The sequence below is a fragment of the Zalophus californianus genome, chromosome 13, assembly GCF_009762305.2.
Source record: "Zalophus californianus isolate mZalCal1 chromosome 13, mZalCal1.pri.v2, whole genome shotgun sequence".
Classification (NCBI taxonomy): domain Eukaryota; kingdom Metazoa; phylum Chordata; class Mammalia; order Carnivora; family Otariidae; genus Zalophus; species Zalophus californianus.
Window position 1 is genome coordinate 55,470,701 of NC_045607.1, and position 19,322 is coordinate 55,490,022.

Consider the following 19,322-nt stretch of genomic DNA (forward strand, 5'->3'; position numbering starts at 1 on the left):
GGTTAGTGTCTACGTTCCAGCAATGTGGAGGATGATGGTTTCCTATTGTTGTTCCTGAAGAGTCTAAAGATGTTCCTGGCTTGTACGATATTCACACTTGCCTCAATTCTTTGTACCAGGAATATTTGATAATTCCAGAGAGATAACTTATGCTGATAAGAGGAATGTAATTAACTCTGTTGGAAAAATTGATTACCCTTTTAGAAAAAATAGAAAGAGATCCATATCTCACACCACACCCTGAAATAAATTCTAGAAGGATTAGAACTGAATCTGAAAAGAAAGCATTTATAAAACAGAAGAAAAATACTAGAAAGCATTTCATTTTCTTTGTATGGAAGGATTTGTTAAGCAACTTTTGAAACTCTGTAGCACAGAAAATTTTGACAAATTTGATTATGTAAAGAATTCCATAAAGAGTTACATAAAGAATTCTTGATTACATAAATAATTTAATTTCTGCAAATATATCTATATAACATGTACAAACTGAAAAGGTAAGTAACAGGCTGGGGAAATACTTGTGGTATATATTACAAACTTTACCTACAGAATATATCAATGACAGGAACAAGTGGAAACCCCCTGATGAAAAGTTGGATATAATATATGAAGAGAATGTTGACAGGAGATATATAAATGGCAGGTCCTCATTAATTGTCAGGGACATGCATAGTAAATGCTAAGGTTTATATTTATTAGAATATATTTCTTTCAGATCAAATTACCAAACGAATTTATGGTTGGCAAGATTAGTTCACAGGTAGTCCCAAATTTTTGTGAGAGAAAATTGGAAGACATATGTACCAATATTTTAAGTGTCCGTATTATTTGGCCCACAATTTTAGTTTATACTAAATAAATTTTCTCACGTGCACAAAAATGTGTAATAAAAATAACAGTAATGGCTTACAGTTATTGGGCATTTTCTGTTAAGCCAGATGTGTTATTTAGTACTTTGTGGTATTCACTCTCTGTCCTCCCAATAGTCCTGAATTATTTTTATTTTCCCCAATTAACAGATGAAGGGACCAAGGCACAGAGGATGCTAGTGGTATAGTGAGCGTCTGAACGTGCACTCCAGAGTCTGCACTCCAGGGCCCTTCAGACTTAGGAGTAGTTTTGTGGTCATAAGAAGATGGAGGTTGACGTTTATTTACTGACACGGAAATCTCTCATGTCTAGATATAAAGATACCTCAAAAAAGAAAGTAAAAACATTCTACTTAATGGTTTCAGTTAGTTTAAAAAATTTTTTAACTGCATGTATGTGTGATTGTGTCTTGGTACTTGTACTTATTTAGTATGCAAATGAATAAAAAATTCTGACAGACACATTCAGCTGATTCCAGCTCTTTCTACCGGGAGAAAAAGGAAGTAGGACCCATAGGGAGAGCTTTCATGTTATACTCTATAAATACACACATATATATATACCTGCATGGCTTGAATCTTTTCTGATGATAATGTATTCCTATGCTACTTTCGTACTTTAAAAATATTTATAAGAAAATTGTAGGGCAAACATGTTTATTCAGTAGCAGTTGATGGAGCAACTGCTTGCCCAAAGCACATAAGTGATAGAATATATCTTTTGTAAATAGATGCATACATATATGTCGAACTAGAATTTTAGAGTTTCAGGGAATTTTAGAGATTAAATATGAAGTCAAGAGAGGTTCTGTTACGATGTAAGAGAGCCTAGATTAGAGCCTACATCTTATTATACACCTTCTTAGTATTCCCTTTGTTTATCTTGCAGAATATTTATGAAAGTTTTCCCTATAATAATTTGAATTACATAGCTTTCTGTTCTCCTTAAATACCTAGAAATGCGTATCAAAATAATTTTTCCTTGGAGATTTTTGTAAATCAGAATCAATATTCTCTTTACGTTCTTGATCTTACGTAGGAACTTCATACTGATTGAAAATGAATTACTCTTTAAGATTTGAAAGTAGACGTTACTTGCTTTCCTATGTGGATTGAACTATAATTTTACTTGTGAGTAGAACATAATATTCTATCTAAATGATCTCATGTACAGTATATAGTACAAGTATAACTCACTTGAACATGACATACGTGATCTGCAGGAAAGGTATACAAAAGCATTTATAAAAATAGATATGCAGAATGTCAGCTAAGAGAAGAATTTGTATGTTTGCTAATACTTCTTGAGTAATGAAAATTACATTGTGTTTTGTTTTCCACTAGTTATTCATTAAGAAATGGTCTTGCAAAATATATTGATTAACTCTGGCTGTGATTTTTTATTGTTTGTTCTTTAATCATCAGGATGTTATTGAAAATTCTTCAGATCCGGTACTTGATCTGCGCCTGTCCTTGGAGGAACTATACACCCAGAATCTCCTGCAAAGACAGAATGAGAGTCCATCTTCAGTAGACTTGAGCATGGGACCTGCCTCTGGCTTTACTGTAAATGATTATACCCCTGCAAATGCTATTGAACAGCCATACAAATGTGAAAACACAAGAACATGGGCTGAATCTCACCTACCAAATGAAATGATACCAAGTGCAGAACTTACTTCTCCCATGCTACCTGATTCAACTGGAAAGGTAAGATTTTAAGATATGTATTGTATATGATGATGAGGTTGGAAACAGTGACACGTTGGAGTATTCTGGCTGATCTCTGCATTTGGAGCAAGTGCTCTCTTGATGTTGAGATTTTCAGAATCCAACCTATGAACTTATTTTGGTTATAGCTTCCTGCTGAAGAAGGCACAACCAATTAGAGAACATGGGTGATGTTGAAATCATACTCCAAAGTCTTGTTTTCCTATCCATGTGAGTTATTTATTTATTTATTTATTTTCCGTCAGGGGGCCGAGTTCTTAATTCAGCAGAGCTCCCTGACCTCAACTGCGGAGTGCGTCATGCTCCAAAACCTATCCAAAGAATCGTTTGAGAGGACTCTTACTATAGCAAAAGGCAACTCCAGCCTAGGTAAGTGCCTTCCTTTGCACACGTATCTTCCCTCTCACCTCCCTTGCCAGAGACAAAGTCTTGAGCATGGTTTCAGCATCGTTGGCTGTAGGCAGTAAAATAGATGTTATAAATGTTCCTGTAGTTTTTCTGGTTTCTCTTTTTAGGTACTCTTTATTTTTCCTGAAATGGTTAACAGGTTTGTTTACTTCAGACTAGCTTAAATCCTCACTCTCTTAATTATTTAAAAGTATTCATGAGCCTCATTCACATTCAAGTAAAAGATATATGAATTGTTTGTGTATGAAACAGCAAATCAGAAAAGGAATTCTTAGAAAATGAAAAGTCAGCAATTTGGAATTTAGAATTCTTTGAAAAAGTAAATTATTAGTTTCTTTGAATGTTACCAGTTATGCATAAGTCAGTTTGAATTTAATTTCTCTCATTCAGTGAAATAAAGACTAAAAAGACAGCCAGGTGTGCTACCACCAAACTATAAATGCAAGTTATTCAATATTTCTTTCCAGGTGGCAGGATTTTTATGTCCTCTTTTACCCATAAAGGGGTTGAGGCTGGTTAATAATCACAAAACCTACTGAATTGGGCAAAGACGATTTCCCGTAGAAATAAAATCCTAATTACAATAGCTAAAACTATATGGAGGCAGAGCACATTTGTTCTTTTGCGTTCATGACTCAGCTCTCTCCCTAGAGCTTGGTGCTGATAAATAGGATCGTAACTTAGTTGCTCAGGATGCCCAGTCGCAGCCCAAGACACTGTTTAGCTCTACATCAGAGATCTTGTTCCTTGTCTCATGTAACCAAGCAATGCCCTTTGCCTTGATATCTTATGGCAGAGTCTTGTTTCCTTGCTAAATATGAGACTTGGCAGTGAAGTCTAACAGTGCTTACTTGGTGAGTAGAATTCCAGTCTCTCTCTCCTTCTAAATTTTGTTCCATTTGGTGGCAGCTGGGTACTACTAACAGCAGCTAAATGGAGAATTATAGCAGAGAATTTTTACTTTACTATTTCTTACATATTACGTTTAAACTATAGAACTTTCTGTAATTTGTTAATTGTGAGACAGATATCATAGATATCTAAACATGTCAGAAATATTTCATCTGTTAGTAAAGTGTTTCTGAAAGCATGTTACTTTGAATACTAGTTCTGTAGGATGTTAATGGAAGTTATAAATGGGCTACAAGTTTAGAAGTTGGGAATGTAATACACTTGAGACAGGTTTCTGTTTGTATTACTTCTCAGTATCTTTGGTATGTGCATTGTGGATGTCTAACAAGTTATAGAATTCAGCATTTCTTACATTTAATTGGCCATGGAACCCATTTTTTTTTTGACCTTACAAGGCAGAGATTTTGCAAAGCCCAGGTGAAAATCCCTATTCTAATGTATTTATTTATTCAACTATTGAACATTTATTGTTTTCTATATTCTAGTCACTATGCATAGACACCATGATTTAACTACTTTCCTCAAGGATCATGAGTTTAAGAGAGTAAGCAAATTGACATATCAAATCCTAAATGCATTAAAATACTGTACATGCTCTGCTAGACATTGATAGCAAGAACATGGAGGGTGTAAAGGAGGGAATAGCGGATCCTTACTCTGAGTGTGGAGGAGTTTAGAAAGATTTCAAGGAGATTTTTATCACATAATTGGGAAAAATTGGAAGCTGCTAGTGCCGAGGCAGACATGTGAAGCACTGCTGAACTTTGTGTGGTGTGGATGAAGTGAGGTGTTACAGTGGGCGAGTGAGACTTGAGGCTAATGGAATGGTAGGTGGGATGCAGTTGCTGGAGGGGCTCATGTGCGGGACACCGGGCTTCTGTCCTGGCACCCTCCCGCCGGAGGTTCCTGTAGGCCGCGGTTGCTGAGGGCAGAAGAGGGACAGGGTCAGACTGGGTTTTAAGATGATTCTGGCTTAGACTGGGGAAGTATTTTGGAAGCAGTTGGGAGACTCAGTTAACAGTCATGGTTTGACCATACCTGATTTTACAAACCGACCCTTTGGATTGCTTGCCTATTTTTAGTTTGCTGAGAGAATGTTGAATTTTGTCAAATATTTTTCTTCGTCTCTTGAGACAGCCAAATGGGTTTTTGTTTGTTCTTTTAGTATGTTAGGCTACATCATTCTTCAGTGTGGTCTAAGATACATACAATTGACCATTTTAAATATTTTTAAGTGTACATTTCTGTGACAGTAAGTCCATTCACATTGTTGTGTAACTATCACCACCAAACATCTCTAGTACTTTTTCATCTTTTCCTGTTGAAACTCTATACTCATTAAATAATAAATAATCTCCCTGTCCCCTAGTTCCTGGCAGCCATTCTACTCTCTGTCTCTAGAAATCTTGACCGTCCTAAGTACCTCATGTAAGTGGACTCATACAGTATTTGTCCCTTTGTGACTAGCTTATTCACTTAGCAGAATGTCTTCAAAGCTCATCCATTCATAGCATGTTTCAGAATTTCCTTCCTTTTTAAAAAAATATTTTCAGAATTTCCCTTTTTAAGGCTGAGTATTCCTTTTGTTTATTCCTTCATTTGTTGTTGGACACTTGGGTTGCTTCTACCTTAACTCCTGAGTTTTGACATAAAAAAAATACTAAGATGATTAAGCTCTTGGGAAAAAAAGTAGTGAAAGGTAAAGTATCCTTGCTTTCTGTTACATCAAGATATTCATTTAAACCTTTATTTTATTTTTCAAATTATTTATTTATTTAAAGAGAGTGTGAGCAGGGGGAGGGACAGAGCGGGAGGGGGAGAGAGAATCTTAAGCAGGCTCCATGTGCAGTGCAGAGCCCAACACGGGGCTCGATCTCACGACTCTGAGATCATGAACTGAGCTGAAATCAAGAGTTAGATGCTTAACCAGCTGAGCCACCCAGTCACCTCTGATTTTAAAATTAAAGCGTAAGAGTTCTTTGCCACATCTACTGTGAGAGTGAAAGACCATTGTCAACACAGAAGATGTCGACCTCCCTCTGAAGGGATGCACTGGTATTGTGAAGGGTCCCAGAGGAACCCTGCGAAGGGACATCAGTCACATCCATGTAGAGCTCAGTCTCCTTGGAAAGCAAAAGAAGAGGCTCTGAGTTGACAAATGGTTGGGGACTGAACAGAACGGGCTACTGCCTGTGGTAATCTGTTGTCATGTAGAGAACACGACCAAGGGCGTTACACTGGGCTTCCAGTACAAGATCAGGTCTGTGAATGGTCACTTCTCCATCGATGTTGTTATTCAGGAGAATGGTTCTCTTGTTGAAATCCAAAATGTCTTGGGTGAAAAATACATCTGCAGGGTTCAGATGAGGCCAGGTGTTGCTTGTTCAGTATCTCAAGCCCAGAAACATGAGTTAATTCTTAAAGGAAATGATATTGAACCTGTATCAAACTCAGCCTCTCTGATTCAGCAAGCCACAACAGTTAAAAGCAATGATATCAGAAAATTTTTGGATGGTATCTATGTTTTTAAAAAAGGAACAGTTCAGCAGGCTAATGAATGAGTTCTAAGTCATCCAGCTATAGAAACAGCAAGATGCCAGATGATTTTTAGACTTATTTATGAAATCTTAAAGATGCAATAAAAGCTGTATTGATTTGGGGCTTTTTCTTAAAATTAAAGTAAAACCTAAGGAAGCCCTTTCATTTGCTTTGTGAGACTAAACCACTTACTTGTAAGTGTGACATTATACCATCATTAGTTTACCAACTAAATTGTAATATCAAAAGTATAAGTAACTTTTAGTGTTATTTCTCTGGTTCATTGACATTATTTGAAATAATTTATGTATGCAAAATATTTACAGGGCTTTGTACCAGGATGTTAGACTTTCTGGAACCCAGTGAGGTTTCTCTAGCATTTTGGGGTTTGCATTCAGTATGCCAAAGAGAGAACATTTCTCTATGATCTCAAATGACAGATGTTCAATATTCAGATTTTTATGGCACTTAGAGTAACTGCATGTGAACGGAATCACAAAAAAGGACCTATTTAAAAAAATCTGTGTAAAGCATTAAAATAATTAAAGCATTCATTTAAGCTTTTAATGTAAGAAGGTGTTGTCTTTACAACTTAAAGTAATAAAAAGCATGTTTATGTTTTAGAAAACCTAACTAGAGGCTGGCTTTGTGTTGGTAGGAGAGTATGTTAAGATAGGGTCTATCACTGAACACATTTTTCTTTTTTTTTTTCTTTTTTTTTAAAGATTTTATTTATTTATTTGACAGAGAGAGACACAGCAAGAGAGGGAACACAAGCAGGGGAGAAGGAGAGGGAGAAACAGGCTTCCTGCTGAACAGGGAGCCCAATGCGGGACTCAATCCCAGGACCCTGGGACCATGACCCGAGCCAAAGGCAGACACTTAACAACTGAGCCACCCAGGTGCCCCTGAACACATTTTTCTTAGATTCAGATTCTCCCTTTAATCAACTGTGTAGGGTTGTTTGCAGCTTTAGCCTTCTGGATTATTTGTTTCTTTGTCAAGGGTTAACCAGAGAAATTATTAATAAATGACAGGTTTCCATAAAAGCTGCCACATTCTGTTTGCGTTGATGTCACAAATCACTTTTTTTTTACTTTGTTAAATTTAAGGGAGGAATGTTATATGCAGATATACTATACATGCATATAGTGATTTTTTAAAAAATTTAATCTTGATGATTTTTGATAAGGTTTGTGGTCCATTGGATAATTATGTTGTATTAGGACTTTGAAAGTAAAAAGAAAAAGTAAAAAAGGTAAGGAAAGAAAGGTATTATCCTCTTTTCACTGATTAGGACTAGAAACATAGACAGACTCAGGAATTTCTCTGTAAGTACTCAGCTGTTAGAGAGTAGAACCAGTACTCAAACCTTAGTCTGTCTCTGATTTTCATGTACCGTATAATACATTTAAGTGCTTGAGTTACCCAAGGCTACATCAAGATTGCTCAAAGAAGTTTCATTTTGAAGCTGAATTAAGATTTGCGTTTAGCCCTTAGAGAGCAATGCAGCTTTGGATTGGGATAGAGATGATTTAAAATACATTTTTGTGAGTTTTCTTTTGTTTTTATTTTGTACTTTATTGAGCACTTTGTGCCAGGCACTTTGAAAGGAACTCCACGTTTGTTTCAGATAATTCTCTAAACAACCCTAAAAGGGGGCATTATTCCCATTTTACAGATGAGTAAAATGAAGCCAAGGGTGACATTAAGTCAGCCCAAGGCCACACTGATTAAAAGTGGTGGAACTCCGATTTGGAACCAGTTCCCTGGTTCTACCATGCTTCGGGCTATTCTATTACACTTCTTCCAGGAAAAATTCAAGAGATCTTAGAAATTACAACCAAAATCTAATTAATGGCTATTACATTGAATTTGTTGAACCTGCAAAATTATCATTTGGTGATAGGGGATTCTAAGCTGAGCAAACTGTGCCAACTTCTGGTTTATGTAGTTGATGTGACCTGGTGGCCTTAATAGTGATAGCGGATAGAATCGTGAGTTAAATATACCATTAAAAATGAATTTAAAGGGCGCCTGGGTGGCTCAGTTGGTTAAGCAACTGCGTTCGGCTCAGGTCATGATCCTGGAGTCCCGGGATCGAGTCCCACATCGGGCTCCCTGCCCAGCGGGGAGCCTGCTTCTCCCTCTGACCCTCTTCCTTCTCGTACTCTCTCTCTCTCTCTTCATTCTCTCTCAAATGAATAAATAAAATCTTTAAAAAAATAAATAAATAAACATCTCACAACTTTAAAAAAAAATGAATTTAAAGGTCATGTTTACTACAGCTCACAGTGACTTGTCCCACGTCTGTGACTTGCTTTATTGTAGAGCGCATGGTGCTAGTGAGAACAAGATGATGGGTTAGGGTCCTGGTATAGGCCACCAAATTAAATTTTGTTTCATAGTCATGCATTTTAGTTTTACTATAGTACAGTTATTTGGTGGGTCTTGATGGGAAGGGTGGCAGCATCAGGGCAAACTAGAGTACCTATTGAAACATTTCAGAGCCACCTGTTTGCTCATAAGAAACCCATCTTGGATGAAACAGTGTCTAAACTTGTTTCTTGGTTTATGGTAAGCAGAGGTGTTTTTTTGACAATAATACATTTAAAAGTCATTAGTATTTGTCTTTCTCTGACTTATTTCACTTAGTGTTCTATCCATGCCATCGCAAATGGCCAGATTTCCTTCTTTTTGATGGCTGAGTACTATTCCATTACACACACACACACACACACACACACATTATATATACACATATACACACATTATACACACACACTCTCCACATCTTTATCCATTCATCAGTCGATGGTCACTTGGGCTCTTTCCATAGTTTGGCTATTGTTGATAATGCTGCTGTGATTTCAACTTACATGTGGAATTTAAGAAACAAAACAGATGAACACAGGGGAAGCAAAGGAAAAATAAAATAAGATAAAAACAGAGAGAAAGGCAAACGTAAGAGACTCTTAACTGTAGAGAACAAACTGGGTTGCTGGAGGGGGGTAGGTAGCGGGAAGGATGGACTGAAATGGGGGATCAGCATTAAGGAGGGCTCTTGTGATGAGCACTGAGTGTTGTATGTAAGTGATGAATCACTAAATTCTCCTCCTGAAACCAATACTACATTATATGTTAACTAACTTGAATTTAAATAAAAACTTGGGGAAAAAAAGAAAATTTCCCAGAAAACAGTTCTTAGGAACACTAAAATCAATAAATGTGCTTCTAAAAAATAATACAAAATAAAAAAATAAAAAAATAAAATGTCCATTATAGTGGACTATTATTCAGCCATGAGAAAGGAGGAACTCCTGCCATTTGTGACTACATGGATGGACCTAAGTGAATAAGCCAGAGAAAGATAAATACTGCGTGATCTCATTTATGTGTGGAAACTTTTTTAAAAAGTTTAACTCACAGAAACAGAGTAGAATAGTTTTTTCCAGGGTCTGAAGGATGGGGAAAATGGGGAGATGCTGGTCTCACAGCCTTCAGCTGTGAGATGAGCCGGTTCTGGGGATCTCATGTCCAGTATGCTGACCATAGTTAGTACTATATTGTATACTTAAAATGTGCTAAAAGAATCAAACTTAAGTGTTCTCATACACATGAAAAAGGTAACTATGTAAGTAACTGAACTGTGGTGGTGACCATTTCACAAGGTATACGTCTATCAAATCATCACATTATATGCTTGAGATATATACAGTTTCTTTGTCAATTATTCTTCGATCAAGCTGTTGGGAAAAAAAGAATCTCCATGGCTGGGAAAATTGAGGTAGAGCCAAGAACTACCAAATTTCCCATGATGATATAAAACAGGGGTCAGCACACTTTTTCTGTAAGGGACCAGACAATAAATACATTCGATTTTGTAGGGGATACAACCTCCGTTGCTCCTGCTCAGCTCTGCTGGTGCACCATGAACACAGCCATGGAAGATCCATCAGTGAACAGCCGCAGTCAGGTTCCAATCAAACTTAATTTGTGGTTGCTAAAAAAATAAATAAAAATAAAAATCATTAGTGTAAGTCTTAACAGAATATTTTAAATACATTTGATAATGGTTCATTTCTACGAGAGAACTATAACTTGATAACTAGAGCTCGGATGTCCCATATCTAGACATGAAATATCAAGTTGGAAACATATTATAGTCAGGATTGTTCTTAAAAAGATACTTGAAATACGGGGCACTGGGTGGCTCAGTCGGTTAAGCATCTGCCTTCAGCTCAGGTCATTATCCCCAGGGTTCTGGGACCGAGTCCCGCATCGGGCTCCTTGCTCAGTGGGGAGTCTGTTTCTCCCTCTCTCTCTGCCCCTCCCTGCGCATGCTCTCTCTCACTCACTCTCTTCCCCTCAAGTAATTAATAAAATCTTTTAAAAATTAAAAAAAGATATTTGAAATATGTCTAATTTGGTATTGTTAAAATTAATATATAGAAGAATTTCTTTATTTTTATATAAAAAATACAAACCTAAAAAGGAATTTGTGATGTCTCTCAAAGCCAGTTTTTATAAACTACCCTTATAGCTTTATAGCTCTCCCTTACATTATTTAATTACATAATCCATTTTGGAAGGAACTTTTACCCTTGGTTTTACGTGAGTTTACTTACATTAATTTTTAAAAAAAATTTTTAAAGATTTTATTTATTTGAGAGAGAGAGTGTACAAGAGGGGGTAGGGCCAGAGGGAGAAACAGGCTCCCCACTCAGCCAGGAGCCCAACGTGGGGCTCAATCCTAGGACCCTGGGATCATGACCTGAGCCGAAGGCAGATGCCTAACCAACTGAGCCACCCAGGCGCCCCTCCTTACATTAATTTTATATAAAGTTTTAAACATAATTTCAAAAGGTTTTATATTTTTGAAGAAGTAGAATGAGGGTAGGATGAGAAGGAAACATAAATTCAGAGGGTGTTTATTGAGAAACCCTTTCTCATGGAGTGGTATTTAAGAATGAGAAGGAATTGGCTGTGCGAGAGCTGCAGGAAGATGGTGTCAGGCAAAGACTGAAGTGGGGAGAGACTGGATGTATTTTGGAAAGCAGTCCATGAGGCTGGAGGCCGGGGAGCCAAGGGCATGGTGTTCAAGACGGGTGACGTCGGGAGGGCCAGTCCATCAGTGCCCTACATCTGTGCCAATTAGGTGTGCTGTATATGAAGCACCACAGGACACCGGTAAAGGATTGTTAGCGAGGGAGTGATGTGATCTCTTTTGAATGGTCGCTGTGTCTGTTCTGAGAAGAACGCATTGGCGGTTGTCAGAAGACCAATTAGGAAGAGCAATTAGGAAGCTGTTTCAAAAAGTGAGGCAAGGAGTGCCGGCTTGGTGTTGGGTTAGTGTGGAAACAGTGAAAGGTGGATGCATTCGAGATAAATTTTGGAGCTAGAAATGACGGGACATGGTGATGGATTAGAGATAAGAGGTGAGCGAGGGAGTTAGGAATGAGGAACCACTCCAGCATTTCTGCTTTGAGAAATGCAGAGGAGCATAATGATACCCTTAGCAAAGAGGGGAAGGGACCTGGTGAAATAAGGGAAGTGAAAACTTGGAAATTCAATTTTATATATACTAAGGTTGCGTTTCCTATTAGCCATCTAGGGAACATGTCAGGAAGGCAATGAAAATATCCAGATCTGGAGCTCCTGGAACTTCAGATTTAGAGATGAAATGGGAAGAGATTAGAATTAGGTCCACATTACTTTAGTTAAACAGACTGCTATACATCAGGCACTGAGGATAAGACTTGAATACAAGCTTCTTGGTGTTAGGTATGCACTTTTCATCTCAAGAAATCATCATAGAACTTGGCACATAGTAAGTATATAGTAAATATACAGTGAATGAATAAATGATCTAGAAATAAGGTAATAGCATGGAGTTTCTTAATTTATAAACTCATTTTCCATTTGTAGTCTTGCTCTTTATTCTCTTCTATGTATAAGAGATGAACTGCTATAAAATTGATTTGTTATTGTCAAAATATCTTCCTTGGGAGAGTTTTCTATTTAGGGGGCAACACATCAAATAGCCTGAGTTATATTCACTCCACAGCGTAGACCTATTTCATCTCCAGTATATTCAACATAGAATGTCTTTTTCTAGATACAATTCAGAAACATTTTAAAATGTACTTAAAATATATTTTGTGTTAGGAACTTTTTTCTTTCCTTTTGATTGTTTTTTTTTATTGGATAAAAAAGTTACTCTTCTTTTATCTATGAATCCATAGGGATTATTAAATTCAAGTTAAAATGAATGTGAGGGTCACGAATTTGATGCATATCTGTGCTCCTCCTTTCGCATAGGGATGACAGTGAGTGCTAATAAAGATGGCTTGGGGATGATTGTTCGAAGCATTATTCATGGAGGTTCCATTAGTCGAGATGGCCGGATTGCTGTTGGGGACTGCATCTTATCTATTAATGAAGAATCTACTATCAGTTTAACCAGTGCCCAGGCACGAGCGATGTTGAGAAGACACTCTCTCATTGGGCCTGACATAAAGTAAGTATCCTTTGGACTCCAATTTGGCTTGGAAAGTTCGAGAATTTCAGTTCATGAATCAGAATTTTTTTTCAGTATGTACTTCTGTTTAATATGCAAAAATTATCACATATTTATTAAAAATAAATCCCTCAGGAATTTGACTATTCCTGAATAGTTCTTGATTGTAGATATAGTTTCTTTAAGACTATACGATGTTGAAATATTTGAAAATGATTTGCCTCCCGTGTTTAATTTTACTCCAGTGCTTTTGCAAAAACCTGAGACATCTCTCACAGAGCAGGAGGGTCCACTCAGGATCTTACAAAGAAGTTTGGGTTGGCCTCAATGTAAGGGACTGTGTACTACCTAATTGATGTATATGAATCCTAGGACTAAGCTAGTTCTTTAATGGCCAGTCATGGAAAAGACCGTATAGAACAGCATCAGTCTGACCCATAACTTACCGTTTTGTCAACTACCTCATGATCCAAGAGAATTCACCAGTATATTGGTATAGTCCGATTGTAGGTCACGTAGGATATTTTGTCAGGAAGTGCTTAAACTATCCCATAATCCCATAATGTGCTAAAAGCACGTTATAGATGTGGCTTGGTTTTTAAAGTTATTAAACATTTCTTGAGCCAACATAAAAATCAGTTCATGACTCTGTCACACCTCATCAATGTAATAACTTGGCTTTTTTTCTCTAGCATTAACCATTGAATATTTTTATATAATGTATAAGGGATAAAATAGTAAAATAAGAGCTCAGGGAAAGATTATTTACCTTAAATTGATGTAATGATTACCATTATGGGAAACTTTGCTGTATTAATGTTATTTTACTGACTGCATTCTATATTATTCTTTTGCAATGTATATATTGCTGGAACTTAGATAAGAAAAAATATATTTATAGTCTGTTTTTCATTCTGCCATCATTAAAAGCAGAAAAATATATACCTTTTGAAGTGGATTCTGCCATCTTATACAAAAGTAGTATTATTTGGGGGCAGAATTTCTCTAATGGGCTTTCATAATTTTTCATGCCCTTTTGACTTTTATAATAGAATAGATCATTTCATCCTGTGACAATTCCTCAATTATCTTAATAAGGTGAGTCCAAGTACATTAAAAATTTCAGTGTCTCTAAGAAAAAATAAAAACTTTAAGAGCTTTCTTTACCACTTGTGGGCCAGTGTCCATCCCGCTAGCTTCAAAGATGAAGGATGTAGACCACATGGGGACCCCTTACTGAAAGGCTTTTAGCTTACATAGTTTAGATGTAGTATAAAACACACATGGCCTGGTAATTGGTCGTTTGATTTATTGTGTGATAATGCATGTCTTCTGCTGGGAGCACTGGTGCAGGTCCCCTGCCCACTTTTTGGCACTCTGAGCACCAGAAATGGTGCTTGGTTATCTCGCTGTTCCCCTCAGTTCTAATGTACTGCAACACTTAGAAAGTGACCAAGAAATAAGACCATTGTGACATTGATTTAGCATAGTTAGACATCTGGTCAACTCTAGGAAAGTTGTCAGGTACTTTTTCAAGCTCCCAAAGTCCTTTTTCTCGTTTCCTTTTTTCTATTGCTATTGTCATTTGCTTTGTTTGTTTTCTCACCTTCTGAGTCAGCACCAGGATGGACCCATTCATGCTTACAGCAGCTTTATTAGGGCCTTTAAGGATATCTGAGGTAACTTCATACATGGTTGCCTTAGGATCCCAGGAGTCAAAATGTAATATCTTAAATTAAAAAAGAGAATAAGAAAAATCCTGCAACTTTCCCTCCTCTGGAAATCAATTAGCCAGTCAGTCTCTTTCTCACATTCTCACCTGTGTGTGGGCGCACACACACATAATTCATAAGCATAATCACAAAACACGTTGATTTCTTCCCAAGTGTCCTACTAAGGCTGAGATTCAGATGGTTATAGTTTGACTTAGGTGGTAAATGGTAGAGAGAATTTCGAATCATACAATCCTTTTTCAGAAAAAGTGTGTGAAATGATAAAAATAAATAGCCATTTAGATTGACCAGGGCTGAACAGCATTTTGCATGAAGTGTTTTGGCCCTGTCCCTTTCTTATCACTAGCTTTTATGTAGCAGAAGGTTTAGAATTACGTTAAGAGCTATGTGAATAATTCTCCCAAAAGGAAAGTCTAGTCCTTCCATTACTCTGAACGGAACCATATCCTTGCCTCTGGCCAATTAAGCTTTGTAGTCATTACGTGGATCTAGGCTCCATCCATATCTCTTCCTCTTTGTCTCTTGTTATGAACTGAGTTTAATGTGGGATGGTAGTGGAGGAGTCTATTGGGGGGACTTAAAAAAAAAAAAGACTCTAAATGGTTCAGTTTCATAACTGATTGGCTTTAGGAAAAGCGTTGCTTATTGAAGACAACGCACCGAATTTCTTTTTTGCCGTTTGCGATAGATAGCAAGGAACTTTGTGTGTGTGCATTCATGCGTGCCTGGGTAGATAATTTGAGTTTCAAGAGTTCAAGAACAGCCAGTTTAAGTTCCAGGTTTCATTATTTTTTATGGAAAACCAGATGTGAAGCCTTACCAGAATGCATTCTGTTTCACTTCTCACTCCACCTTGCCAGGAGCTCTTATATTTCTGTAATAATAGCCAGGGTTTTGTGCTTAGCAGCAGCTGCTTCTAACATCTGCCAGATAATTACCGAGCTGAATCAGAATTCACCTGCCTTAACCTAAAGTGTGGGATGAATTCCTGATCAAGGAATAAAAGATTGATTGCAGTTACATTTTTCTATGCTTGTTAATAATCACTGCTATAGACACCAGTAAAGAGCAGATGCTTTTCCGGGGGAGGTGTCAGTGGGGAGGGAGGTGGAAAGGGGAAAAAAAAACAACCAGGAGCACCCACTTGTAACTACATATGTATGCATCTCACATTCCACACAAGACACTGACATTTGTTAACACCATTGTAAAAAGATGCCGCCGCGTATGCTACACATTCTAGATTTTCTGCAGCACCTGCTGATGATCGAGCCCCCTTTTATGTGTGAGTATCGGTGATTCAAAAGCTCATTATGGCTGTGTGTTACAACTTGTCTGTGAAAACCATTTCATGCTTTTGTAACTTCCCATTGCAGGGGTAGATCCAGATAGAGACTCAGTGTGTACAGTTTGGCTTTCTTTTCTTCATTTAGAGAATGTAAATCCCAGCAGAACTATGAGATTGTTACATGTTCACATTGCACTGTTGATTGGGAACTCATTTGAAAATCATATTTTCCAACTACTAAGCTTTCAAGCTCCTTTGTAGGGAATGATCCTACCTGTGTGTGCGGGCATGGTCTCTGGGTTAATAGCCGGATCACATTTCAGCATCATTAATGCTATTCTTCATCCTTCCACTCCATTTGTAACCAAAGATTAGTTTACGTGTAAGAATCTTTAATACAGCCCTCAAAGAAGCTGTTTCAGTGTGTTTATTCCGTTCATAATTCATTTTTGGTGCCCTTCCTGGGATTCGGAGGTTTTGTGTGCCGTGTGACCAGGCGTGTATTGAAATTGCTTTGCATGTGCTGTTGCATTGTGGGAACCTTGTTCCGGTGTCCTCAATGTCTGTATTGGGGTAGATATTTATGAAAACTGCTTTCTTTCCTCTTTCTTACTGCTGTCTAAAATATCAGTAAAATATTTGTAAAACTCCCTGTCCCCTACCCTTGGTAAAAGGAAAAACAGTTTGGGACAAATACAGAGGAAAATTCATTTTTGGCGTTGTTTGGGATAGAAACATTTTTTCCCTTCTCAAAACATTTTAAAAACACAATCCTTTGAACTGATTATTATTATCTTTGCTAGTGTGTTCTAGCTTTCCCCCCTCACCTCTTCCTGACTTTAATTTATATGTTTTACCTTTATTGAATCTTCAGAAATAATACTTTTTTTTTAAGATTTTATTTTTCATTTTATTTAAGAGAGAGAGACAGAGAGCAAGAGAGAACATAAGCAGGGGAGGAGGCAGCGGGAGAGGGACAAGCAGACTCCCCGCTGAGCAGGGAGCCTGATGACTTGGGGCCCCGTCCCAGGACCCCCGAGACCATGACCTGTGCCGAAGGCAGACACTTAACGACTGAGCCACCCAGGCACCCCAATACCAGTTTTCTTGAATAGGCTTTTTAGGTTTATCTTTATTTGTCTTTGTATAAAATAGAATCAATCTTCCTGACATAATGTGTTACACATTTTTTTACTCATTATTTTGGGAAGGGATAAATTCAAATTTACTATTCAATATATTTTTAACACCATAGAGAAGGTGTTTTTGTAGATGAATAAATTAAGTAGAACCAGAATTAGAATGCAACTCTGTCTCCCAGTGTATTCCTAAACCCTCTGAACTGTGCTTTCTGCTTTATTTTTTGGTCCTGGAGGTAAAAGTGTCATGAAGAGAGACTCCCAAGGGTCCACAGGGTCTGCCCAGAGTGATCAGGCGTGACCAGGCTAGCTTATGCCCTGGTAAAGCACTGTCTTATATTTGTTTTATGCTTCTCAGCTACAATAGCCGCATGAAAAGTGACATCCTTCTTGTGACTGAGGATATGGAGATTTGGTAGTGGTGATTTACCCCCCCCATTACACTCTGATGAGCAAACAGAGCTGTGTTTTCTGACTCCAAATTTAAGTGACCTCACAGAGTGAATGCTTTTTATGGAATATCCAATATGTCTGAAATTACATATCTTCCTTCCTCAGTAAATTATACCAGTGGCATAATTCAGATTTTATTATGACATAAAAGACAGTCCTTTTATCCGTGCCTCCCCTGCTAAGGTTTTATGTACTTATTGTCTTCATGGGTAACTTATGGATAGCTAGTTTAATAGTCTTCATGATTTTTATATTGTGTAATTTTGATACATACTTCTTTTTTAGTTGCACAAGTGCAGAACCAATTTGTAATTCAGTGTTTCTCTTACCTATTCCTTAAGTTGAGGATCTTGGAGGTATATTGGTTATCTAGCCTTTTATAGGACAGCAGTAAACTTGAATTTTCAAATATCAGTTTCTAAACATTATAGCTGTAGTCAACATCTTGCTCAGTGCCTTCCACATTACAGGCATTCAGCCAGTACTTGTTTAATTACTAAGTGACCATTGAAGTGTAAACATCAGGCTTTTCTCTAAAACCAAAATAACTTATTACAGAGTTGCTACAAATTAGTAAGAGAGTCTGCCCATAAACTTATGCTAGTTTGAACTTCAGACTTTCGGGTTCATAACTTAATAGAGCTCACATCTAATTATTATATATTTGTTAATTCCCATACTTAATTATGCATCATGGAAGAATGTAAAGTAATTTGGGGTAGCCAGTATTTTAGCAGAGTATGTGTAATTTGTTCCTGCTAAGGAACCCAAAAGTCTTTGGATGAAATTAATGTTATTACTGACAGTTATATTTGTAAGGATTAATAGATCCTCTTTTTAAAAAGATTTTATTTATTTATTTGAGAAAGGGAGAGAGAGCACGAGCTGGGGTTGGGGCAGAGGGAGAGGGAAAAGCATACTCCCCCTTGCTAAGCAGGGAGCTGCACGAGGGGCTGGATCCTAGGACCCTGGCAAACGCTTAACCAACTGAGCCACTCAGGTGCCCCAGGATTAATAGATCTTTCTAAAAATTGCTGTTAGTTTTCTCATTTGGAAATTGAAATGATGCTGCTTTTCTCTCCCATATGATTATTGGTAAACATATAGTTTATCAGCATTTTAAAGTTTAATTGTTGTTTAAAATTTACAGTAAAAACTTTAAACTTTAATCTGTTATTTTTGCATATAGGATGCGTTATCCTTTCCAAGTTTGGCATCTTTGCTGAGTAAGCTGATTAAATGAGTTGTTTGAAAAAGTAGGGATGAAGGGACAAGATCATTTTATTTCTTTATTTTGGAATCTTTTCCTGTTAGGCACAACTTTGCTTTCCTTTTTTATTTTTTTTTCATGGACTGTGTTCTGTTCCAGAATTACTTATGTGCCCGCAGAACATTTGGAAGAGTTCAAAATAAGTTTGGGGCAACAATCTGGAGGAATAATGGCCCTGGATATTTTTTCTTCATCCTCTGGCAGGTGAGTGAAGCAGTGAGCTCGGTGCAGGGAATGAATGATGCAGCAAGCTCCAAAGGAGACTTTGAAGCCAGAGTCAGCAGGATTAGCAATGAAAAACAGTGATTCCCTTTTGTCTCTTTCCAGATTAAAAAAAAAAAAAAATTTTACCCCATCCTCCCCATTACTTAAGAAAGTATCATACAATGTGGAAAATATATGAACACTCAAATCAAGAAATTAAATCATCTTAAGCTGCACCACTCTGCATAGTACTC

The 19,322-nt window shown here is 37.2% G+C and overlaps 1 protein-coding gene and 1 pseudogene across 12 annotated transcripts in view; both read left to right on the forward strand.

Annotated features, from left to right (window-relative positions):
• The window catches only part of MPDZ (multiple PDZ domain crumbs cell polarity complex component), a 169,189-nt gene that overhangs the window by 88,471 nt on the left and 61,396 nt on the right, over positions 1-19,322 (forward strand). For all 12 annotated transcript variants that reach the window (XM_035723504.1, XM_035723507.1, XM_035723511.1 and 9 more), the window contains 4 exons: positions 2,298-2,582; positions 2,849-2,972; positions 12,783-12,981; positions 18,964-19,068. In XM_035723504.1, coding sequence (XP_035579397.1) covers positions 2,298-2,582; positions 2,849-2,972; positions 12,783-12,981; positions 18,964-19,068 — 713 coding nt within the window. The remainder of the gene's footprint in view (positions 1-2,297; positions 2,583-2,848; positions 2,973-12,782; positions 12,982-18,963; positions 19,069-19,322) is intronic.
• Positions 3,039-6,484, forward strand: LOC113934792 (annotated as a pseudogene).